We start from the raw sequence: 26,571 nt of genomic DNA, 5'->3' as shown, positions 1-26,571 counted from the left end.
AAAGGCAATTATGAAGCTCCATGTACTCCAGCTTCCAAAATGATAGCTTTGTGTCATTTTGGTATAATCTCTGGAGGCATTAAAGCACACCTAAATCAAAGTCTAAAAGCAGTCTGCTAAATGCTAAATCTATTTGCTGGCTATCAGCTGAAATTACCCTACTACACTAGAGTATTCACTGCAAATCACTTACATGTGGCCTCTTCCACTGTAAATTTTGGGGTAGCTTCTTTAGCAGTGCTCCTGTTCCGATAGAACTTATGTGAGCAGGGAAGGTGTCATCTGTGAACAGCCATTTGTTCTTCAAGCAGGTCTCCAGCAGAGTCTGGTAGTTCTGCTGAATGGGTGGGGTGTGTTTTTGAAAGATACTCCTGCCTAAAGGCACAGGTGACTTCTTTTTTTTCAAGCAAAGCAGAAAAGGCATGGCAATGTCCACAGCAATACCAGGATAATTTTTCCCACAGAGGATTCTGCAGGGATCTCACCCTGCACAGTCCTGCTGGAAACTCCTGGTTTCTTGGGATGAGGCACACCTTCTCCAGAAGAATTCCTGATGATTAAAACAAGTATAAAAAGTCAATTTAATAATGGCTTTTAGAATTTCCTTCTTAGCTGGGGGGAGGGGGGGTAGGAGGGGTGGCACTCCCAGGAGGAGTGGGGACCCACCCAAATCTAAACCAGCACCTATCACTGTGTTTTCAAGGCTTTACATTTGCTGTAGAGCTGAGTGCAATCAAAATGAGTGACCCCACTGATTTTTACTGGGGCTTTGAAGCCATACACATGGCTATTTTCAGTCTCTCTGGACTATTTTAGGCTCTCCAGGATATTTTTATAACATGCTGCAATATGAACGACAGCCTTTATTCAATCACATTCTGGCATGTGGTTATTTCCACCACTCCCTTCCCCCCCACCCCCCCCCCCCAAAAAAAAAAAAAAAGGCAAGAGAAACCAAAGACTAACAGAAAAATGGAATACATTAGGTGTTACAAAGTTATTACTCACAACCCTCCCAATAGTTTTTTCCCATTTTTTCCTCATTTTGGAGAATGATACAATCTTCCCCAAGAGATCACATTCCATCTTGCTGATTACCACAGATTCACACATGAAATTGCATGCTGAGGTATTTTTTCTTGTAACATCCAAGACAGATGTTTCTCATCCCACCACCGAAAACAGCAAAAAGTGATCTCACAGCCCTTTTTAAATATTAGCAGCTATGTTAAACACTAGCAGCTATCACCTTTTCCTGCAAGTGGTGGGCTCCTGGGAGAAATCATGATTAAAATCTCAGCAGGCAAATCATGCCTATCAGTGGTAAGAAGGTGATCATAATCATAGCCTTCTCATTATTGTGTGGACTGAAAAAATGAATTGGGCTATAAAGTTCAATAAATGGTTCACAGGCCATAATTATACAGTATTTGGAAGGCTTCCCTGCAGAGGAGGCTCTGAGACTCAAAATCACTGCCCCAGGCACCCCAGGAAACCAGTTAGGAACCAGTTGATTGTTACTCCCATGGAAGCTGAAGATCTCCGGTGTTCCCTGTAAGAAACCAAACCCCAGATTGTGCTGTCCTCCCACACAGAGCCCTCATTCATTATAAAACCACTCTACAACTGATCCACAAGACTTAATCCTCAAGGGCAACCAAGAGAAAATCTTCACATTATAACCCTGGAAACAAAAATTCAATTTTCTATTGTATAGTAGACACTTCAGACCTGAAGAAGGATTTAAGTGCCTAACAACTTGTCTGGTTTTGCTCCAGATGAAAAATACTGTCCCTCCCTCCAAACCTTGCCTTTTTTACAGCCATTGACCTTCACGGCTACAACAATATGAGCAACAGAGAGATAGATAGATTTAAGAGAAAAACAAGGGGAAGAAAACAGACTGGATACTAGCTGTACTTTATATAGACAGACAAAACATGTATGTGAAAGAATTTCTCATTTTGTTGCTCCCCAAGGAAAGAATTGGTGAGGAACTGACATACTTAGATCTACACTGAAGAGCAAATACTTGAGACTTGATTTGGCGATGTGCAGAGCACAATGCCTGATAAAATCATTCACTAGTTCTCACCTCAGTCTGGCATTTATTTGAAAAAGAACTAAATGTTATAGATAGACCTTGAAACCCAGAGATAGCATGAAAAAACCAAGCCTTTCAAAAAAGGAGCTTTAAATCACCTGAATACATAGCCTTATTTTTGAGAAACTCAGCCAGCAGCCCCAACTGTAACAGTGTATGTTGAGAGTCAATGATACAGCTACTTTATGTGTTTTGAAAACCTCCCAAGTGAACCTGCCCGTAGGTGTATTGTTTTAAACTCTTTTCCAAATTACCTAGAAATCTTTGATCAAAAGATGTAATGAAGCATTTTATGTGTCATGAACAGTCACTGCTTAGACAGCCACAGGCTGTTCCACCTCGTGTTTTAACCTTCTGCCTGCTGTCTGGCTGCACACATGTGTACAAGCAGATGCCAGATACAGTCTTAGATGAGCCAAGGTATACCTGGAAATCACAGAAACGTTACTGACTGAACCAGACTGAATCAGTGTCCCACCGTGTCCTCTGGCACAGGTGGAGCAGAGTGTGTGCATATGTATCTCTTCCAGCAATTAAAATTTCTAAGGGAAAGCAGCCAAGTGTAGCAGACAGAGGTTAAAAGCTTTGGACGGAACCCATGAACCAGTAGGTTCGATGGATTTGATTCTCTATTCTTTGCACATTCCCCTAGTTAATGTTTGCCATCTGACACAAGTCCTTCTACTACATTAGCATCCTATGATCTCCTCTGATCTTTCTCAGCATCTCAGATGCCTCGTCCCTAGGCCTTAAAATGAGAATCTGAAGTATCCACAGCAAACCCTTTGCTTTCAGTAAAAGGAATTGGACCATGAAATAATTCTCTGAGAGCCTCTTACTCTGTGAGAGGATTTATCTCGGGTAACACTGGGGCAGTTGGCAATTCGAGGGCTAAACCTGGAGCTGACAGAGCTCAGTCCAGCTCCTCTGGTTCAATGAAGACAATCTGTATCTGCACTGAGGAGCCGCTCCTGATTGTGTGGAACAGAGCAAATACTTGCATGCAAAATAATAAATTTTAAGGTGAACAGAACAAACGATGCAGGGCCACCTTTTATAACCATTCTTGTAATACAGCAGAACATTAGCTACAGAAATTAGCAGTCATTAGAATAGAAATGTGACTGTATTAGGCTTTGTTAATCTTTATTAGTCTCTAAACACACAGTATGAAAATGGCACTTGCAGGTACAATTTCAAGCCTTTGATTAAAGATTGATTAAACATAGTGGTGTATTTCAGAAATAAAAACTCAGATCTGCCTCCCACTCTTGTGGGCTTTCTAGCAAATAGAGATACCCTGAAAAGAAACATTGAACTGTGCTTTCTCACAAAACAAATGAACATACAGAAAGGTGGAAGACCTTGCCCTGAATTTCCAGTGCTTAGATTATTGGCCCAAAAGTTGACAAACACCTTCTTGTGCTGAGATTTTCAAGGCCGAGCAGTGAGCCTGCCCCAGACCGTCCTGCTGATGTTAACAAAAGGTCTAGCAAAAATGCCTGGATGGCTTTCAGAACTTCAAACAATACCTTCTGACCAAAGATTTACTTTTACAGACTCTGGTTGAGAACATAAAATACATATTCTTTGCTATGTAAATTGTCCAAGCTACATCAAAATCAGTGGAAATAGAAAAATCCCATTTATTCAAGGTCTGTGCTTTAGCACTTAAGGTTACAACCTTAATTAAAAAAAAAACACCTATTCATAATCATCCTAATCATTACAGATTCTGACTGCCCACAAAGCCCTCTGAAGTCAGATGAAACTTTTGACCTCTGCAGAATACTTTGTGATCAAGTATCTGCTAAACTGCCTCTAAACAGCAAACCTGAGAGAACAAGGGCGCACAAAATCTAGGTTAGCACCAGCCTGTGTTACCAACCACTTGGCAGGCAGAAACTTCAGAGCTGTGACATGCAGGGCAGCTGATGTATCTCATCTAGTTGCTTTACATTGCACCCATTCTTCTCGGGTTTGCTGATACAAACTCTTTATCTTTCCCTTGGACAGTTCCAGAAGTAAAAGTTAAAAAAAAAAAAAAAAGTAAAAAAGTAAAGCAGCAGCTGCTGCATTCAGCAAGGCCAGCAGCATCATATAACCAATACATCCATTATGTCCTAGAGCACAGCTTCCTCTCAGCACCATACCATGGTGACAGAGTTCTGCTCCTTTCAAACCCCTGGAAAATCCTGACTGTTGCTAGCCACAGATGACTGCTGAATGCCAGCACCAAATCCCTCTACACAGCACTTGGCGTTTGATGTCCTACCTTCTCCAGGTGTGTCCTCACAGCGAAGGATAATTATTCCACTGGCAATGATGCCTACTACTTATAAATAGTATATATGTTATCTCTACCTATGTGTGTATTTATGTATCTCTCTCTCTCTCACTTACATAACCCTGAGAGCATTCTACCCTATCAAGCACTGTGTTAGAAGCAGGAGGTGGGGAAAAAAAGCATATTGAGTAATGCCAGAAAAATTCTGAAGAACCCAGTGCGAAATATTCCACAGAAGGCATGAAAGAAGAGGTCAGCCCATCATGCAGACTACCGTTTGACTCACCCGTTGCTTCAGTGGATGGCAGCTTCCTTGTTTATTTAGCCATTTGACTATTCAAAGCACAAAACTCCACATCTCTCCATATATCACTGACAAGGTAGAACAGGATTTCTGCTTTGAGGTAAGAAAAAGCTCAGAAAGGAAATACACTCAAAACCCCCACATTTTTTCAGAACAGACAGGGCCATGACAGTCTATCCACTTTGTTAATCACTAAATCGTAACAATTTCTAAAAAGATTTATAGAAGTTTGAAGGAAGTAAACGTCCTATGACAGAGACAGTCAAAACCATCCAAGAATTACAGGAGAAACCTCCAAGTTTCTTCACTGCAAGCACCGTGAAGGACTCACAAGAATTTTTCTTTCTATTAGTGCTTATTAGGCACTATTGCAGACATCACAGGCTCAGGTCCCCTATGTGCAATACGCTTCCTTTGCTGCATATATTTAAGGAGTGAATTCTCTGGAGGCAAGCATGCTTCCCACTCACTGTGGGAATACATTATCCAACCCTACATTTTCTATTTCTGGTGGCGCTTCTGGGTACCAGCACCTTGTTCCACTCCAGGCAATCAGGGGGTAACAGCAGCATGGAGAGGGCAGGGAAAAGGACAGCATATGCATACCAAGCCACCTTCAAAAAATGGTAAGAGAAACATAATGGAAAATATTTCATAGGAATATGAAGGAGCATATGAGGACAGGAAAGGAAGGCAGCAGCTTTCTGAGTTGTAAAACCAAAGCAATGAGTAAGGAAAAGGATATACTACGCTGGAGATAATTTTATTCCTAGGCCGCATGGCACAGCAAGCGATTGGGAAGTTTGATCTAGCTGAACCAGAGGAAATTCTCCTTCTCTTACTTCTCAAATTGGCATATTTGATTTAATTCTGGGGGCCCAATGCATCTTCCTCTCCCCTCATCCCTTTTCCACAAGCCTAGCTATTCCCTGTTGAACCCATCGCCACCTGAACTTTTGACACTGGGTTTTCGGGTTTCTTACTTGGTAATGAACAGTGACAGTAACTGCACTAGCAGGAAGTTAATTTTACTGAACTACACTGCTCCCACAAGATTTTTCAAACAGTCAAAGTGTTACAGTACTGACTGAGTCACCACCTCTTTTCAAACATGGTGACTTCCTAACATCCACATCCTCAGACGATCTTTCATAGGAAGAAAACCTATTCATTCTAAGGCAGGAGATAAGCAAACACACGCATCACCATGACTTGGTATCACATTAAATGAGTTTCAGTGATACAGCATTGTGTTTCACCCCCAAAAATGAGGTTTCATTTTGAATGCAGATACTACATGACTTAGTCCAGCCTCATTCACTTCCAGGAACAGGGAAGTGAATCTTCTCCAGCAAAGTCTCTCTCTTCCCAGTCAAGGCAAGCATCCAGCTAAGTGACTGCCAGCCATGTTACCAACAGCAGGGACATGGCTAAGAAAATACAAAGCTACAAGTTTAATCTGTCACAGCGTGACAGAAAAAGATAAATTCTATAGTAGAGGGCAGTAGCAGACCCCCATCAGTATCAGATATGTGTATGTCCTGGGCACTGCAGCAGAGTGGTTTCTTTTTGAACAGCTCAGAAACTTTCAAGAAAATCAGCCCCTCTTCCAGCAGTGATATTTTAAATGAAAAACCATCATTTGGAAAAAAGATTTAATTGGTTTTGTTCATCTTCTGCTCTCAAAACTACAAAAATGTAAATTATTTTAAAAAAATGCCTAAAGATTGCACCATAAGACCAATCTGTCCAACAGAAAGCCATCCATTAAAACAGCCCTGTTTAAGAAATGAAAAGGACTAAACAATGAAAACAGATTAAAATTTTCAGTTTGGATTCTGGCAAAAAGAAAAACCTAATTATACTCTAAACTTCCTTGCCTAATTTTACTTCCCTTTGTTTCTGACAAGCACTGTGGTTTAAGGTAAAGAGAGTTCTTGAGGAAGTCAGCCTTTCAGAGAGAAATGGCTAAGAAAACAGACTGAAAAACAAATAAAATTGTGCAATGTTTGTGAGACACCTACAGAAAGTCTGTAAAACCTGTCAAGATTCCTTGTGATCTGCCTCGGTGATAAAGAATCCAAAGGAAAGGGACTCTCTTCAGACAAGGCAAGGAAACTTTTTTTTGGCCGTTTAGCCATCGGGTATACATCTTTATCATTAGTGCAACTTCATGATTAATACATATCCTCTGCTTGTAAATGTGGGACAAGTGTGCCTCCACCATACCTGAAGCAGTCAACTCCTGCAGCTTGCCCAACAGAAACCTTGCTTTCCTCCCCCATTCATTGTATTCAGGAAGGGCATCAAGGTGGCCTGGGGAGATTTACAATCAAAGGCTTCCTGGCCTGACCTTTACTCAGCTCTGAGGATATCACAAGCAAGCACCAAAGAGGCTCCATATATAGCTGCAGAAATACCACCACAGCATCAGAGAAGCACAGCCCTTAAATGGCAGAACTATCTAGAAGATGAAAGTGATTTTTTTTTCCTACAAAATGAGGAAATCTTGCCAAATCATGCTGATTTCTACGGGCCTTTCAAGAGTTTTTACTGGAAAGGAGTCATCAAACTCTTAAAGCCAAATTATAAAACCAAAGAAACGAGGAAAGTTACTCTTAAAGAGGTTTCAAAACATAGTTCCATTTTCAGACTAGCTTTCGGCATTGGCAGGAAAGCAGAGAAGCCTGACCTTCAGAAAATACAGTCAGCTTGCTATTTTTTTTTCCAGAAAAAGAAACCCGGTCCCTGGAGCCATGGCTCTTACCTCACAGCTGCAGAGCACACAAGTGCTTGGGATCACACAACAGGAACAGCCAGGAAAATGCCTGCTGCTACAGCCAGGTGCATAGAATGGGACCTGGATGGTTGTTCGGCGTCTTTGGGTGTCCCCCGGCCCATGAAAAACAACTGCACCACTGCCTCCAGTTACAGCAGGCTGGGCCTGGGCTCCTCCTGCCTGCAAATGGCGGGGAAGGGCAGGAGCCAGCCACACGGCAGGGCCACTTCCAGAACTGCTTGTGCCACATATCTCCCGGTCGCTGGATCAACTCAAGTGAAAACGACATTTGGAGATATTTTAGGAAAAATGCCCTGCCCCGTCCCACCTACTCAGCAGTGATGTGGAGAGCCCAGCAACACGGCTGACAGGACACGGCCCGGGAGACAGGCCGCCGCTGGAAAACCCGTCCAGGCTTTGGCCAAAGCGCTTCTGCCTTCACTCGGCAGCTGTCCTGTCAGCCCTGACTTGTCAGTCCTGTCAAATTTGCGCATGCAGGGGTTTACTTTAAAGTGAGGGGAGAAGGGGAAGAAAATGGCGGCCGGGCTACAAATGCCCGCAGTGTCCCCCAGGGGGCGCTGTGCGCCGCCGCACCCCGCGGAGCGGGCCCGGCCCCTCCCGCTTTCTCCTCCGCGTCGTGCCCCGTCTCAACATGGCGCCGTCCGCTGCGGCTTCACCCGCCGGGAAGAACGGGCGGCGCCTGCCAGGAGCCGTCGACTTCCGGCGCCGGCCCATTTCCTGGAGGGCCGCCCTTAAACACCGCCCGCCGCGCTCGCAGAGCGCTGCCGCCGCCACCGCCCGCCCCGCCTCCGCGGCATGCCCACGCCGGGAGCCGGCGGCGTGAAGGGTAGGCGGCGTCCACCGGCGCCGCGCGGCCGAGGCTGTGAGGAGAAGCGGCTTTTTTAGCCTCCCGCGGGGACCGTTTTCTGCCTGAGGCCGCCGGTGCGGGTCGCGTAACGGAAGGCGGCCCTCCCGGGTGGGCGCCCGAGGGGAGCGAGGCCTGCCAGGCCGTCCCCTGAGCCCCGCCGCCCGTCCGGCTTGGGCGGGCATGCAGGGGTAGCCCACGCCGGCAGCCACAGCCGTGCCGCCCCCCGGCCCAGCCTCGGCGCTCGCTGCGGACCTGGCCTCAGGCAGCCCCAAGATGTTCAGCTGGCTGGGCACCGATGACCGCCGGAGGAAGGACCCCGAGGTGTTTCAGACGGTCAGCGAGGGCCTGAAAAAGCTCTACAAAACCAAACTGCTGCCCTTGGAAGAGCACTACAAGTTCCACGAGTTCCACTCGCCGGCCCTGGAGGATGCCGACTTCGACAACAAGCCCATGGTGCTCCTTGTGGGGCAGTACTCCACTGGGAAGACCACCTTCATCAGGTAAAACCCACCCGCCTGCTTCCCTCCCGGGTGTGCCTGCACCCTCGACGCCTGCCGTGGGGCAGAAGGGGTCCCTGCTACCTGCATCCCTCTTCTGTACCCCCAGTACCCATCAACAGCTTTCAACTGAAAAGCTGCCTCCACTTAAACTCTGGCAGTATCCCTTCGCAGGGACAGGGTGGTGTGAGAGGTGCCATGAAACACCAACGTGGCAAAAAGTAGCCCAGGGGAGGGCTGAGGAGCGCGGGCAGGGCGCTGGAGCAGAGCTGTGAGTCACTTGGGGCCCTTGCGCGTTCAAAGTGCAAGGGCTGCTCCGTGGCTGCTTGAGGCAGGGTAGCCCTTCTAACAGCCCTTCTTTTCAACTTGATGTAGTATTTGGGTGGTGGGGCAACCTATGAGCTAGGGAACCTTAAAGTGTGTGCTTGGGTTTGTAAGAGTCTGTGTCTCACCCTTGTGTCTTTTTCTCCGCGCTGTGCCCAGAGGTGATGCACAGAGCCTAGTTTGAGAAGCACATGTGTGTGGGGGTGTGCACAAGAGAAACCTGCCCATCTTCAGGGCTCCAGAAGTTAGCCCTGTTTTAACTGTGGCCTGCTTTGCTGAGATTCTGGGAGTGGCAAGCTCGTTCCTAACTATAAAGAGCAAGCAGCTGCCAGTAGCAGGTTTGATGTGAAACTGTCAAAGAAAGGGTTAAACTTTTCCAGCTGGACGTGGTTGCAGGGATCTCTGTTCGGGCTGCTAGTTCAACTTGCAGCAGGCAGTCTCTTGGGATCATAGCTGAAGCTGCGCTGTCTGTGTTTCCTATGTGATTCATAAGCTTAGCGTTAAATTCCAGTCTTTTTCTGGTGTGGCTGTGTTGAAATCTGTGGAATTACCCCAGTGTAAATCTGGACGCAAGCCACAAGCAGCCAGCCCTTTGTTCTACCAGTATTTCTTGGTGGAGGCGGGGGCTGTGGAAAGTAGAAAGAGGTGAATCAAATTGACTGCACTTCTTAAGGAGTGACCTTGAGAAATGCAGGTGGGGGGGGTTGCGTATTGTAGTATTCCTGCTACTTAGCGTCCCAGCCAGGAGCCAAGAACAGAATACATTTCTGCTACCTTTTCATGTACCTGGAAAACAAAGTTTGAGTAAAATAGGCCTTGCTCACCTGAGCAGGTCAGGTAGATGATGAATGGGCATGAATGACGCAAAGAAGCATTTGGCAGCTGGGTGGAAGGGGAGTTACTCTTCTGAAAATTAGAGAGGCTAGCTTGTATAGCGTAGCTGTCTGGGTCCACCCCAGATCTTTGTTCTGTGATTTGGTACCAAACCTATTTGAAAGGCTTTTTCTGTCCTCTGGGTTACTGATGCTCAGAACAGAACCTCTGCTGAACACCAGGAGGTTGCTGAATATCCATGTTGCTGGTGGTGCAACTAGAGCATCTCTTCCTAATGCTTCTCTCCAAACTGCCAGCATCAGCATTTCCCTGCAGTCTCACCTGCATGCTGTTGTTTGCAGACTTCCTGCCTTTGCCCCTCTCTGCTCAGTGAAGTCTTTTTTCTGTAAGCCTTAGCTCATTTTATAAGAAGTTTTGGTTGCCTGAAGCATGTGGGATGGCAGCACCCCCTTTGCTTTGCTGTAAGCAAGCTGATCTGAGCCTCTCTGACCACTGGATTTCATTCATGCTTCTGTCCTCTTCTCCCAGGCTTTTCTGTGGGAAGTACTGGGATGAGCCTAGCCAGAGACTATGGTCAAGCAGAAGTGACCAGGAGCTTCTGCTTCACAGGAGTGCAAAACGGACCTGAGCAGGCCTTCCAGGAAGACAGAGTATTCGCTATTGTAAAATAGTGCATAAAAAGGTGAAAGTTGAGAACTCTTGGAGAACCCCAGGGCTTCTAATAATAGGAGGGATGTGAGGATCTTACTCCAATATGTTCCCAACCAAAGAAGGGCAGATGGTGGTGGAAGACTAAGTGTTGCTTGTGATAGGCTTCCAGCATCAGCTTGCAGGCACTGGTCATCAGAGAGCAGAGATAAGCATCAGATTAACATCCAGAGTTATTGTGGGAAGGTGAGTGGGAGCTAGAACTGAGAGCAGGGAGGAGTTAAAGGCAACTGGGGGAAGAAGTGGGAGGGGAGACAACCATTATGTCTTGGCAGCAAGAAACAACCTCTGGACATCTCTTCCATAATCTTGTCAGGATGGGTATAATTAGTGTTATCCTTATGTATCCATCCCACTCTTATATTGTATCCTGCTTGTACTGGCATGCAATTTAGGGAGATGACTTAGTGCCACTAAATACTCATGTGGAATGAACTTGGTCCTGGTTCACCTAGATCCCAGTACACCATTAAAAAAAAAGTGACTTAAGGTCCTTTGTCCATCTAAGGTGGGTTTGTCCCAGACATCTTTCCTTGTTCTTGGGGAATTGGAGGTGAAACAAGGAAGAAATGCAAGGCTCCGCAGCATCTTGCAATGAGGCAAGATGCTTCTTGTGTCAGGAGCTGCTGGCGGAAGGAGAGCAGTCAAGGTCAGCAGTGAGAAACATTCCTAAGGCTGAGGTGGGGAGGAGGGAGGTAAGTTGTGTGGGTCAAAGCCAGTGAAGCAAGACCAGAGCACTGGCTTGTTTTCTGTGGAACTAAACTATTCTCTCTCCTGCTTTCAGGAACCCAGAGAACTGAGCCTTGCTTTGCTGTGTGAAAGATGTAGCATTGCTAACTGCAGCTCTTCCATTCCTGCTTCCTGCTGTATCCTCTCTTCTTGCTCACTCCCATTTCTTTCCTCAGCATGCATTTGGCTGAGGCTTTTCTGCAGAGCTGGAATCTGAAAGGCTGTGATGGTGAAGGCAAGGCAACACCTCTACCTGGGAATATCTGACAGCCACAGCAGGATGTCACTGGAGCTTGCCTTGATAACGTTATTGCTTTTTATGTTTCCTGTAAGAGGGTGGGAGTACAGGACAGAACATTACTCTCCTAATTAACTTAGATTCTGTGGTCTTTTCTAAAAATAATCCTGGCTTGTGTCCAGCCATCCTGCTAATAAAACAAACAAGCCTGCTAGAGCCCTACAAACTGTCAACATGGCTTGCTTTTCTGGTGTAGCCACCCCTTCCTCCTGCAGCTAATCATTTATGTGTCCTGGTCTCTCCATACTGTTTTGTCACAGGCTACCCACAGAGCTCTGGTGTGACCTCCCCCTGTGGCCCTGAACCTTTCATTTCTGCTTGCACCAGACTGTTGTCTCCACTTCCTCCTGCTCTGCCCTTCTTCCCTTTCCTGCTCTGCATCACCTCTGCTGCCACACACAGCAGCATCCTGCACAGCTCCTGCATGACTCATCGCGGGCAAACAGCCCCTTCCCCCACATCCTGCAGGCACTCCTGCCCAGAGAGCCCGGGATCTCCTCTCCTGGCTCCTACACTGCTCCAAACCTACCTGGGAAAGGGTACCCAAAGCCAGGCTGGCACTAATACAGCTTTCCTGCCCTTGTCCCTCACCTTCCCCCGCCAGGAGCAGGGACAGGCCTGAAATGGGGCAAACAGTATGATGTTCCCAGCCACATACCAACTCCAGACAATTCTCCAAAAGGCAGTTTCATCATTAAAATAAACCATTCACCTCTTGCTTGGCACCCTGTGCAGGCTTCCAGCCTGCCTGGAGGTCAGTCCCCCAGGCCCTTGAGTAAGGCACCCTATACTGGAAGGGGAAGTTGCTCACTGTTGGCTGGTGTTTTCTACAGCTATTGTTTGCTCTTCTCTCCCAGAAATCCCTACAAATGGGACAATTGCATGTGTTCTCCAGCTTGCTTGAGTTAGCAGAGGCAGACTGTGGCACTGCCTAGCAGAAGTGCCTTCCTCCCCCCTCATCAGACAGTGTCAATAAATCCCCTTGTATTTATCCTGTGTACAATGAGATTCTTGTGCTGCAGCCACCCTGCTGCATAATGTACCCGAATCTCCCAGAGAAGCGTTACTTAAAATAGATGCTATGATGCTAGGCAGTGCAAATCATCTCTCTGATTTCATAGTACTTGTTGCACATTAAGTCAATTAACATTGGCTTGTAACTACTTCTGCATGAGAGTGCGTTTGTTGGGATTTTTTGGTTGGTTTTTTGGGTTGTTTTAAAAAAAATTATACAAGAAACACAGAAATGCTTTGAAACACTAGCTGTGTGGAGCTGTGATAAAATACTTTTGAGCAGCCTGGCTGGAGGAGGAATGTTTCTATTACATGCAGGACTTCTGCTTAGTCTTTCTCAGAAGCTTTGCCCATCAATGACAGAAAACCCTCAGGCATTTTTTTTTCCCTACTGCTCAAAAGCTATTGTATACTGTGTGCATCTCAAACCTGTAAAAAAACCAAGTTATTGTTATGGCAAGGCTGTGACCTAGCATTGGGAGTAAGGGCTGTTTCTCAGAAGTGCTTCACTTGTTGCATTGACAGTTGTTAACCCTACCTGTTTCTTTTCTTTCCAGTATTTGCAAGGGGAGAGGTCAATGATTTATTTCTATGGATTCAGTGACTGCCCATCTGTATATCACTCTTAAATATATTATGTCAGACAAAAAGTGAAATACAAAGCAGGAGCAGAGGAAAGCCAATAGCAGTAACTAGCATCACAGCAGTGTCCATCAGGAGCTAACGCTTTGGAAATGCCATCAGGCAAGCTTGAACTTAGTTTCCAGAGTCTGGCCAAGTGGCTTCTAACCTAGCAAATGGTTGTTTCTGTGTGAAGAGCTTTCCAGGGAATGGAGCCAAGAACATTCATATGATAGTCTACAGAGTCCTCGGTGGGAGAGAAGTAGCTCCTCCCTGTTCTCAGCTGCTTCAAGCTAGAGATAAGTAACTGTAGCTGCCAGGAAGGTGTATTGTGGTCACCAGCCACAGAGGTGGCACACCCCAGCATTAGCTGCAGTCAGCTTTTGTTAAGTAATGAGCTACTTTCCTATAAAAGTTTGAGGAACCTCTGTATAGGCTTTGGGTAGGTAGGATGTACCCACCCTAGTATAGGAGGTCAGAAGGCTATTTGCCTTCCTGGATTATTCCAGTATTTTGGGAACTGCTAAACAGCTGCTGTTTTATCTCAGAGTTGCTCCCCTTAAGAGAAGTCACTTCTGGTGGCATTCTGGTGAGCAGAAGACTTGAAAAATCCCTTTGGATGAAAAAGAAAATACATGATAAAATACCAATAAAGGAGGTGGTCAGCTCCTAAGGGAAATATGGATATTATTACTGGAATTATTCTTGCTGCAGCCATTCAGGTGCACTAAGCCAGATAAGTAGCATGATTTGCAGTATGTCTTGAGTGCACATTTGCTTGATTTACCTTTAGGTCCATTGGGAATTGAAGACACGTTTGCTAACATGGTGTCAATAAAGGGTCATGCTGAATAAGCACAATATTTTGTTGTTCCTCAAACACTGGATGGTGATTAAGTCTGTTAAAATGACGGTGAAAGCAGGACCCCCTAAATTACCACAAGCCTCCATGCCAGTGGTCCTATAGTACCTCACATAGGAACTTACCCTCTTTGGTAAGACTCACCTGAGTTAAACACACTGGTCTCAGTCATGAAAAATCCTCAGCCCTTCTCCCATTTTCTTTCTTCCCCATCCCCTGAATCTACTTCTAACATCACAGCAAATCTTTAGTAGGTAGAAAAGATAAATACATACTAGGTCAAAGCAATGGAAGAGGAAATGTCAGCTATCTTCTGGCAACAAGCCACACAGTATTACACTAAATTCCATAACCTGGCAGGCATGTTCCTCATCTAACAGTCAACAGCTTATCACCAGGTCAGGTAGTCTAACACCATCCCATACTGAGAGCTAGACCAGCTCTCGGTACTTTTTGCAAGCCACATGGATGCAGTGGTCTTAGTTTTCAACAGAGGACCAGCAGGTATGATGACTTCTGCACACACAAGCACAGACCTGACCTCAATGATAGCATTTGGCTCCTTCATGAACCACAGGGAACTGTCCTGTGCATACCATTAACCCACCCTGAATTTGGCAGGGTAAGTCAGAACGTGCTGCCAGAGTCCTATTCAAAGTCCTACAGCCCCATGAGCAACGTTTTTCCCTGAAATTTGCCAGACACTGCCTTTAGAGAGGCTGTCAGGGGCTTAGGAAATAATAAGGGATGCTTACTGTACTGTTTAGCTTGATAACAAATATTGGGGTATACTTTGCTACCCACATGCTTAGTGTTCAATATGCTTGAGCAATTTGTAATGCAAACCTGTAGCTGCATTGCAGAAGCATGCAGGAAGGGAGATCTGAGACTTCCACCAATCAAGTACAGGAGAAGTTAGCATTTGAGCAACTGATTTGGACTGGGGGCTAAGCACATTAGTTGGATGAGTCTGCTGAAATGAGCAGCAGTGAAGTAATTGATATTGGCACCAAAGGCCAGTAAGGTTTTGGGATTAACTCTGATTGCAGTGAACTGCTGTTTTTACTTTGCTGCGCTAAATCTGTTCCAAATGTCTTAAGGATTAAAATACACAAAATGATCAAACACCATGAGAATCTCTTCCTAGCAGCTATAATCATCTTGATTTCTTAATCTACCTGAAATAAGAAAGCTTTAAATGTGGAGATCCTGAGTAGAAAAGCTACTATGACATTTATCAAACGATTCAGTGACAATGCTAAAAATAGACTCAGAAGTATCCATGCTCTTGAGCTTCATAATTACAGATAATTACATCTCTGGTACAACTCACTTAGGACTTAGGCAGCTCATGTCTCATGCCCACACCCTGTTTTTTCACCCACAGGTACCTGCTGGAGCAGGATTTCCCAGGGATGAGGATTGGACCAGAGCCTACAACTGACTCCTTTATAGCAGTTATGCAAGGAGATGTGGAAGGAATTGTTCCTGGAAATGCGTTGGTGGTGGATCCCAAAAAACCATTCAGGAAACTCAACGCCTTTGGCAATGCCTTTTTGAACAGGTCAGTACTCAAGAACTGAGTTGCTCTGAAGAATAAAACTAGAACCTAATGAGCAGCATAGCTAGCAATTTAAAGGGATAGAGGCATTACACTATTCTTCCTTTTTTCCAAATTTACATGGTTGATGCAAAACCATTACAGTCCTACCAGGTGCACGTAAGCCACTGAAGAGCAGATTAACAAATTCAGATGGGACAAACTTTCATTTTACTTGAACAAACAAAACTACAGCACAGCCTGTTAAGCTCATCCTGTAGGAGTCTAGAGATAAATTTCTATTACACTTTGCTCTCCCTTGCTTTTATATTCCTGGCTTCTTCCATTCTGCAATCAGTTCAGTTCCCTGAAACTACATAGTCCAACCAGATGTAGCCACTGAAGTCAGCAGAGAAGTGGAACTGGCACAAGAATGCACACCTTTGGTTTTTTGCATTTTTAAGCATTGCTTGAATATCCCCCTTGTAACAATACCAGGCCCTCTCCATTCTGATGCCTTACACATACAACTTCAGGTGCAAACTGATGACAACTCTAATGTCTTTCCTGTAGAAAAAGAAAATGTAGCAGGGAGTTTGGACAGTGGCTCTGAGACATGAGAAATGTAACCTTTCCAACCCCTAGACCTAGCCCAACCGTAGTGAATTTTGGATCTAGGCCTTGCAGGAAGCTGATAACACACACCCATATCCTAGATGAGCACACACTGTGCTACTACAGGCAGATGGGAACAAACTGTTTGACTACACCCATCATCAACGCCTTCCCTGCTAACACAGTGTGGGAGACGTTGCAAACATGGCAGCTGCTCAGCCAAACGACCAGGAAAGCCTGTTTTTTGCTCCCTTTCTAACTTCTGAGCATAGACTATCTATCTTGAGAGTGCAGCATCTCCTACCAGTACTGACCATGAGAGTGCTGGTATGGACTGCAGCAAGACTGGGAAAGGGACCTGCGTGGGGAGAAGCTCGATGAGGGAAGAGGGACCTAGCTGGAGCTGTAGATCCGGGGGCTGTAGATGTAGGGACCAGGTCTCTAGATAAGTGATTAATAGAAGGCTAGTCTGTTACTTAACTTGAAATTTAGACAAAATATGTAAATGTCTATAATGAAAAACAAAGAATTTGAAAAACAGAGAATGTTACAAACAGTTAACAAAACATGGCCTTGGAAGAGGGAATAGACATCATAAAAATGTCAGGCTGGGGCATAACAAGATAAGGAGATAAGTTCAAGGAGAACCAAATGGTTAATGAGACCAAACAAAATTACTTGAACTACCTGTAAACTGTCCCGGTTAGCATACTAAAAGATCCATCCTTGAGCAAAGAAAGACCCCTACTAACAAAGCCCCCTCCCCACAGAACGTGAGGTGAAAAAAAATAATACTGTACTTTTAAATGGAGAAGAGGCTCCTAAGAACCAATGAGAATTGTGTGACTAAACCTAATTGTAAACAATGTTTCAAAATGTATGAAATGTTTTACTATGTGTGAGGAGAGGAGCTAGTTTTTGTGGATTACCAACTAGCTCCCAACTTCATGCAAACTAGAATAAAAAGATCGAAATACCTCAAGTCGGTGTGCGCATCAGTGCTGCACACCAGGTAATGGAACCTGCTTGTGGGACAACCGTGTCGCTACGGTGCAGAGAACCTCACAGTGCCTCAGGGTGACTTGGAAGCAACATCAGATCATTTCACAGGCTCATCGTTCAAATACCTCAACATGGTCCTGCACCAGAGAGACTTGGAGATGTTTTCAATGTTTTAGAGGGTCCAGAACATCTGCACCTGGCCAACAGTGGGGTCTGCCCACTCCCTACACCAAGGGAGGAAGGTGGTTTGCCCGAAGAAAATAACAGGCCTCATGGCTGTAGATGAAGAGAATATCATTCAGAGCAGCTCTGCTGCTAGCCAGGAACAGCCACAGCTGGCCGACAGTTCACTGCAGAGGAGAAGCAACATAAGGAGTAAGGAAGCCAGACATGGAGGGCAAAAAAGCAAAGGCTCTTGAACTGGTTGATTGATGTGTCCAGAGTGCAGTTTGTTCCTAACACAGCAAGGAATATGTGTCCATTAGCCTAGTTCACTGTATCATGCTGTGCTCCCGTTACTCTCCTACTACTCTTCCTTGTCCTGTGAGGAAGGAGTCATGCATGTGCCTGTGAGGACAGCAGGGTAGAGGAGCACAGCAGTGATTCAGCAGCAGAAGGGCAGTCCTGCTAGTAATGCAGGGAGTAGCCACAACAGCTAATTAATGCCTTTTCTGCTGACAGATTGAAAGAAAACCACAAGGGGGTAATGATTTCTAAACTGGCAGAGGAAGACATGCTAAGGGGGACTAGATCAGCAGCATGAGCTTCACAGTGCTGAAAATGCAGATGCTAATACCCAGCTAATTAGGAAATTAAGCACATGCAAGAATTGACTCAGAGGGCCAAAAATTTAGCAAATGTAAGTCAGGATGCACTCACTGGACTGGGTTGAGCCACCCACGCTTACTCCTGTTGTGGGCCTGGCCTCTTGGCAAGAGGATGCAGAGCTGTCTCTGCTTTCCACAGATCTTGCTGCTGCTATGCGTATGCTGAGGCACTGACCTCAGCTAGGAGGCAGGGAGCAAGAAATCTGTAGAAGGGAAGTAATCTCCAAAAGCCATGCCTCTAAGCTGAGATAAGAGAGGGCAAGTCAATTTTACCGGTGGATGGTTAAAGATGATGATTGACAGGGGCGTCAGTGGAAAGGAACAGAACAGCACAAGGCAGTAGCATTCACACCGACCTGCTGGTTGTGGCCCACAGCCCCGTGTCCTGTTGTTGTTCCGAATCTGGGTTCTTCACCCTGTGTGCAAGAGCTAATCCACACACAGAACAGAGATGCTTGTTTGTTGCCTGTCAGTGCAGAGATGGGTTCTAGGTGGTAAATCCACAAACACAGCACAACTCTTAACACACAGTAAAACATTTTGATTCTTCTTGAGCTTATCTTGTAATTTCTAAGCTTGACTTATTTACGGTATCTATTCCTTCTCCCAAGGCCATGTCTTGTTAACCCATTTGCAAGGGTTGATTAACATCCTCTGTTTTTCAAATTCTTTCTTGGTTTTCATTATAGATATTTACATATTTCTTTCTTAAAGTGAACGATTATTACATCACTGTGGATGCAGAGCCTGCTGCTCCAGGGGAGCTAAATGGAGGAGCAGGAGTGAGCATCCAGCCTCAACTGGTACTCCTTTCCTGGCAGAGACTAGGATCTGCTGCCTTCCAGGAAGTAAGGGAAGAGTGATACAGTCAGGATTTGGCTGGGAGACAGCAGCTAATTGTGCTGCCCAGAGCCTGTCTCCTCCCTCCCTTCATTCCCTGGAGATGGAACGCCTGCCCATACCTTCCTGGCTAAGGGCAGAGACAGGGCTGAGAGGAGGATAGCAGCTTTGCAGTACCCTGCCTGTTGTCCACCTCTCCTTGCCCCAGGTGGTTCCTGGGTGTTGAGAGGACTTGTTTTCCTCAGTCCAGCTCTGCTGGCAGTACCACAGCTCTGGAAGGATCCCAGCAGAGAGATTACAGGTTGCACCTAGTTATCAGGAGGACTCGTTTGGCACCAGCGACCTGGAGCAAAATCAGGAATCTCAGCCATTACTTTCATATCACATTGGCTTGGTTGTAAGATTCCTTCTACCACCAAAGTCTGTCTTGGGAAACTAAGGTGGAGTTAGTCCTGCTTTTGTTCTGTCGGCAGTGGGAGATATCATGGGTAACAGGTTCTTCCTTCACCCCCATGCTCTGCCTGTAGAGGTAGTGAAAGTCTAGTCTGGCACCATGTTCTTCCCTTCGTATGGCCCCAGATACAGTTAGGTCATGCTCCCTGAGGTCCTGCAGTTCTGCTGGGACAGCAGGAAGGCAGCAGCTTTAACAATCTTGCCAACAGAGCCAGAATGCACTCACTCATGCTGGCCTCTGACCTTATATCTGAAATCTCCTGTGGAGTACTTTCCCTAGAGAAGCTGGTGGAAAATCCCCTTGCCTGAGCCATTTAATATTAGACCACAAGGAATGTGTAGTGCTATGACAATGGAGAGCAAACCTGGGCTGACAGGACAGGGAAATAACATGACCTCCTGAGCCTTTTGTTCTCTGCTGCAGTGCCTGGCACTCAACAGGAGAATCAAGCCAACTCCCTGCTTCTACATGAAGTGTTACACACTCAAAAACGCTCCTTGCTGCCACCTGCAAAGCTGTAGATGTGGGAGAGAGAGACTGTAATATGTGGTCTGAAATAGCTGACAGCTTAGGGAGAGAAGACACTAATCTAACCCATGAGGATTCACTCTTGTTAGAATCATCTCAGAGTCATACAAGTAGAAAAATTGGGGTGAGGTTGTAGCCTGGAGGAGTTCATAAATGCAGGGACTTCAGCAGAACCAGCCACTTGTCAGAGCACTGCAGGGCTCTGCCATGACTGCATCTAGTGGCCCTTGTGCCAACCCCCATCCTTTATATGGTTCTGCTTCCTCCCACAGTAACATGTGTTTTTATGCCTGGATGTCACACCACGTTATTAATATGCATATGTACATATACATACACATATTTATAGCTGCCTGGAATGCCACCACAAAAAGGCTATCCATGAAATGCTAACTGCCAACCATGTCAGTGGGTAGGCTTTTACTGTCCTTTGCTGTTACCAGCAACTGAAATAGATGAGCTGCAACCCACTTACGAACAAGTGCAAGTTACTCTTCAGCAGTGATTTGCACAGATATGAGACAGGAACAACTAGCTAAAGAGCAATTACACAGAAATCAAGCTGCAGAGGGGGGAAGAGTGAATTACAAACTGAATGTAAGTCAACGGTGTCATACTATTGTTAAAAAAGCAGTCATCTTACTAAGATATGACGGGACTGTCATATGTAAGAGGTAAGGAGCAATCCATCCACTGTATTCACCACTGGCAAGGTCACAGCTGGAGTGCCATGCCAGCTTGGGGCATCATGCCTGAATAAGTATACGGAGCAGTTTGAGAGGACTCAAAGGAAAACCGCAAGGGTCTTCAGGGATTTAGAAATGAGCTGGAAAGGCAGCTAGAGAGAACTGAAAGAGATTGGGGGGGGTGGATGGGGATGGGAACACAAACTGTTTTCTTTAAAGAAAAGACTGAGGCAAGACAGGATGACAGTAGTATATGTTGTGACAGGAGGGGAAAAATACATCATTTTCCATGTCTACTGTATTTGAGACAAAGGCATTGTAGCATGGGAGGTTCAGAGTAGACATTAAGAAAGCGGTTTTGTTGTAAGGATAATTAAGCAATGGAGTAGACTCCCAGCAAAGGTTGGTGAGTCTACATTGTTAGGGATTTGAAGAACACTTTAGACAAACATCTGATTGATCTGCCTTGAGGCCAGAGGATAGACTAAACCACCTCCTGAGATCTCATGCTGCCTATGCTTTAGGATTTCCATGGTGCAAGAATAGCACGCTTTGTCTGTTTAAGAACAGATTTGAAAAAGAACGAATATCCTACAACATTGCTGATTTTTTTTTTTAACGAGTTATTTCAGTTCACTTGAGTTCAGGACTCTGCAGGGGAACACTAAAGTGAAGAAAAACAAATACCACTTCTCTCTAAAATCTAAAGAGCAAATGAAGACATTTGGATTTCCACATTTTCATTAATAATTCACAATTTGGGGGTCACATAAAAAAACAGCTGTCATAGGTCATCACTGAGACCCATGTTCCAGAAGCAACAAAATAGTAAGAGAAAGTGCTCAGGTTTAGCTTTTTTCTCATTTCTTTAAATCAGCAGTAGCTCCAAGCTCCAACAGAAGAGTTGTGAGATCAGAGCTTGGCTTGTCCCATACTGCCCGTATGTTCAGCACATCATAGATACCTTTTTCTTTTATTTCAAACACATTTATTTTCACACAGGTTTGTTTGTGCTCAGCTACCTAATCCCGTGTTAGAGAGCATCAGCGTCATTGATACACCAGGAATCCTTTCTGGAGAAAAACAGAGAATTAGCAGAGGTAAGTCCCAAGTTCAGTTCTCTTCTAAACAACAGCACTGAAAACCAAAGGGACTCTATATAGGAGTGTCACCTCAAGCTGTACAGGATGTGGACGGAAACACTAGTAGGAGCCTCTCAGATGTACAGCACGACTTTGCAAATTGAGTCCAAAGGAATGTGGGTAATCTGCTATAAAGAATTTAAATGGTTTCAGGGAAGGTTGGTGACAAGGTCAGCAGTACCTCTGTCACGGTCAGGTATTTCCCAGGGGAACTGATTTCCATCAGAAAGAGTCAATTAATACCTACCTGCTTTGCAGAAACACTTGCTTCCAGTGACTTACTGATAAGTCATGGGCAAGGCCCCCATTGCAATCAACCTGGTTTCTTTCCAGTTGACCTAGCAGGCTTCTTGTACTGGCCAGGCTCCCTAAACCTAGCATGGGACTGGATTGGGATTAAGAGCCATTGGCACCCAGGTTCCTCATTGCAATGGGGAATCTGGAAATCCTCGGGATGCTAAATAGATCTGATGAATAGCAGAGTCTTTCAGTGACCTTCTGGGTGTCTCGGGCTGGCACTCTGAAGTGGGCAACATCTTGATGCTTTAAACCTAACATCTGTGGTCACTTTCTTACTCTGTAAGAAACTATAGTTCGTTTCTTGCTGGTTCCTTAGACAAAGTTGGTAGTTTTCCATCATTTCATTGGAAGAAAGCTAAGAGTAGTAATCACAGCATTCAGGTTTGGAAAGATCAGTTCTCATTCACACTGCCTATTAACAATGCACAATTAAGTTGCAGCAGCACAGGCTCTACCCAAAGTGTTGAGGCCTTTCCCATGTTTCAGTGTTCTGTCCCATAAGATTTCTGATGACTCATGCCTTTCCCACTTTTATAATGCTCCTTTGAATTAAAATTGTTCTTGCAAGTTCTTTTCTCTTAATTGAGCAGCTACCTTGCACAGAGCCAAGTTTGTTTTACTGGGATCTTCCACCACAGGAACCTTAGTTAAAGAAGCACCAATAAAGCTATAAAGGACAGCTAGAGTTAGCTGAAAACTCACATTAAGCTCTTTCACCATGGGTCTCTGCACTACTAAGTGATCATAAATTCCTTCCAGGCAGTCTACAAAAGGTAGCAAGACGCACAAGCCTTCATCATCAGAAGGCTGAAAAACATGCTGTACAAGCATTCCTCCTTTCAGCAGAAAGTGTTTAAAAGTAGAGGTAAACAAAAATATGTATTACACGATGTAAACATTTTTCAGTCAAAAAATGCCACTGAAAGCAACTCAGTTCTCTTGTGGACCTACCACTATGAGGAAAACTTGCTTAGGAGGAAATATTTTTGTTCCCTCATAAAAAAAAAAAAAAGCAAGTCAAAATGGACCCATTTCAAATCCCTAAAGATGTTTCCATAACCCCTTTCCCAAATCTCCTCACCAGTTCAAATCCTGACATGTATTGCAAGATTTTCCTATTTTCCAGCTACTTCCAGTACTAAAAATATCCTCCTGCAAAACGTACTGCTCCTCCTTTTGCAAAATTTCTCTTATCAGCTTCCCAGTGAGCCTTGGTGTCCCATTTTACAGCCCTGTCAGCCTGACCTTGGTGCCAGGGAAGGTTATGGAGCAGATTGTCTTGAGTGCCATCCCACGGCAGGTACAGGACGACCAGGGGATCAGGCCCAGCCAGCATGGGTTGGTGAAAGGCAGGTCCTGCTTGACTAACCTGATATGCTTCTATGACAAGGTGACCTGCTTAGTGAATGAGGGAAAGGCTGTGGATGTTGTCTGCCTAGGCTTTAGGAAAGTCTTTGACACCATTTCCCACAGCGTTTTCCTGGAGAAACGTTGAGGTGCTGGAGTGTGTGCAGAGCAAGGCAATGAAGCTGGGGAAGGGTCTGGAGCACTAATCTTGTGAGGAGCAACTGAGGGAACTGGGGTTGTTTAGTCTGGAGAAAAGGAGACTGAGGGGAGACCTTATCGCTATCTACCACTACCTGGAAAGGAGGTTGTAGTGAGGTGGGAGTTGGTCTCTTCTCCCAGATAACAAGCCATAGGACAAGAGGAGATGGCCTCACGTTATGCCAGGGGAGGTTTAGATTGGATGTGAGGAAAAGTTTCTTCACCAGAAGGGTTGTCAAGCATTGGAACAGGCTGCTCAGGGATGTGGTGGAGTCACTGTCCCTAGAGATATTTAAAAGGCATACAGATGTGGTGCTTAGGGACATGTTCAGTGGTGGACTTGGCAGTGCTAGGGTAACAGTTGGACTCTGTGATCTTCAAGGTCTTTTCCAATCTAAAGGATTCTGTGATTCCTGCAGCTACTCTGGTAAATGCCCGCAATGCCAGAACACAGTGATGCACAGCTGTACGCTGTTAGGAAGCTCACTGGTGCATTTTGACCCAAGCCAATAACGCCTCCCCAGACATCTGGAAACAGCTAAGGGAATGTTCCTCATAAGCAGAGAAAGCTAAAGGGAGTCCCGATTCTTTAAGCTATACCTAGTTGTAGAACTGGAGGCCTGTCTCAGCACATGGGGCAAATTCTTCCTGGACAACTTTTCTGCCCTTAGTGCAATTAAGTGCTTATGCATTGGTCCTGTGACTACAGTGTGTGGTCACTCCACCCTTTTGCCAGGAGATGAGAACTCTAGACAGAGCCCAGCCACCTCCTGCTCATCCTGCCATCCCAAGAATTTGCTCTGCTACACCTCTAACCAGACAAGGGGACTGTCACATCCTGGCTGTCGACTGACCTAATGACAGCAGTTAAAAGTACAGGGTAGATGGGATCTCAGTACGTCAGGGCAGCCTGAAACTGGTCACGTGGGTTATGTCGGATGGCCTTTCAATAGTTACAGGGCAAGATCCTCATCTGGTTTAGAACAACATAGCTTTGTTGAAGCTGGCAGAACTCCAGCAATTTCTGTCTGCAGGGGATCCAGCCCAGGGAGCAGAAAGAGTCAAAAGAGTGCTGGGGTGCTTATGTTTAGGAAGGGCTGCTGCCAGCATTTACTTGAAGTTATCTCTAGGAAGCTGGTGTTTGAAATGGAGTGCTCACTTCCCAGCTTCCATGGAAGAGGAATAGGAAAAAGTGGAGGCTGGTGCATTTGCTACCAAGCTGAGAAGCCTGCTGCCCTCATTAGCAAGTTGATTTTGGAGGCAGATAGAGCAATAATGTGGTTTCTAGGCAGAAAACAAGACAGTGCTTAAATCTGCTGACACAACAAAATGCCTCTGCCCTTCTATACCTTTCCAGCCTGCTCGGATTTCACTTGGGAATGAAGCAAGACCTGAGGGAGTCTCGCAGAGGTTTCCCAAGAGACACTTAGAAATTTATTCACTGCCGGGAACAGTGGAGCTCCTTACCCTTTGCTACTAGTAGGTTTTAAGACCCTCAGACCGGGGTACCTGTGAAGCAGGGTCAGGGAAGGGAGTAGACAGTAAAGCAGCTTTCTGTCGTAAGATTGAAGGGAAAAGTAAAAATGCAAAAGATGTGGCAGACTTTCCCAGCCTGCCCATCCCATGAGAAACAGCAGTATTTCTAAAAATAGGAAATTCCTTTCACTGGGAACATCGCAAGTCTGTCTCCTTTCGCATTAGACGTCAAGAGCATTAGTTAATCTACAGTGCCAGCTTAGCAGAATACCATGTATCAAAGCTTAGCAATCCACGAGGGCCACCTTATACCCCTGCATTTCAAGGCAATAGCTGTTGCTGTTACTACATCCATGTTTCAAGTAGCAGGAGTGAGGAAATGGAGTTAAAGGAATGATTCAGGGGCCAAGACCAGGTTCTGAAGCTTTGCATTTGTCTGAACTCAACTCTGAATTAAATTCACTGCCTTGTTGCTGTTGGAAAGACTAACATGACAGATAACTCAGTCCCTTCCCCGATGAGCCAGCGTGCAGAAGCACCAGTGTTACTGCAGTCAGCCTTGTGTAGCCAGCAGCAGGGCTTTGCAAGTAGGTAGAAAACTTTCCTCCAGGGAATGCTGTGTCGTCCTGAGAAATGGAGTACTGTGCTGGCTCTCTTCCAGGACACCAGTACATGATCCTAAGAGCCACCTTCCCCCCACAGAGCAGCCCGTGAAGTTTCCCAGTAGCAGACCAACAAGTTTAGGCCTGTCAAGCAGTTGAGGGTGATGCAGTCTGTCATAGCTGAAGTCCACGTCCCCTTGGCATGCAGTGAGATCACCAGCACTGACACAGCTGCTGCACTCAGGCTCTAGTAAAACATGTAGCCAAGGAGCTGCCTGCAGTACTTTTGTCCTGCTGAGCTCCTGTGACTCATGCAGTTCTTCATGGTGGGCACCCATGGTGTCACAGGTATGGTAGCTAGACCCCTAGGATATACAGGTTTCATTTACAGGCCTGGGAAGTTCCCAGGATGTCATGGCCCAAAGCATCCTGCCCTTCACTCTTCTGAATGGTCCTTGCCTGGAGAACAGCCATTTCTTCTCTGGTCTTAGATCCATGCCCTCTTATGTGACAATGTCCACGTGCCCCCTCACACTGTGTCCTTCTGTTTTTTTATTGTTTCCAGCTAAGCCTGAGGCAACAGCAGGCTGCAGAGGTGCCCATAGGGGAGATATTTGTACCAAAGTAGCACAGTCTTGGCTGCTTTGACAATTTGATAGTAATACAGATGCTATCCATTTGCAAAACACTGTTCTAGTGTCACATAATGAGCCCAGGATGAGAAAGGGATGACTGTACTGAAATAAATGAGGATGAAGGGAATGACCACGGGTCAGGTCATGCAG

General features: G+C 45.6%; 2 protein-coding genes across 2 annotated transcripts in view; one reads left to right on the top strand and one right to left on the bottom strand.

The window, feature by feature from the left end:
* CAPN14 (calpain 14) overlaps positions 1–26,571 on the bottom strand; it is an 89,304-nt gene that overhangs the window by 24,381 nt on the left and 38,352 nt on the right. Inside the window, exon 4 of the mRNA XM_040611541.1 lies at positions 194–550. Within this exon, the coding sequence (XP_040467475.1) occupies positions 194–424 (231 nt within the window). The 5' untranslated portion in view covers positions 425–550. The remainder of the gene's footprint in view (positions 1–193; positions 551–26,571) is intronic.
* Positions 8,245–26,571, top strand: part of EHD3 (EH domain containing 3) — a 31,750-nt gene continuing 13,423 nt past the window's right edge. Inside the window, exons 1-3 of the mRNA XM_040611538.1 lie at positions 8,245–8,842; positions 15,617–15,793; positions 21,724–21,821. Coding sequence (XP_040467472.1) covers positions 8,616–8,842; positions 15,617–15,793; positions 21,724–21,821 — 502 coding nt within the window. The 5' untranslated portion in view covers positions 8,245–8,615. The remainder of the gene's footprint in view (positions 8,843–15,616; positions 15,794–21,723; positions 21,822–26,571) is intronic.

The sequence above is a fragment of the Falco naumanni genome, chromosome 12 (genome assembly GCF_017639655.2).
Source record: "Falco naumanni isolate bFalNau1 chromosome 12, bFalNau1.pat, whole genome shotgun sequence".
NCBI lineage: Eukaryota > Metazoa > Chordata > Aves > Falconiformes > Falconidae > Falco > Falco naumanni.
The sequence above is the reverse complement of the archived record's forward strand: the minus strand, read 5'-3'. Positions and strand labels throughout refer to the sequence as shown.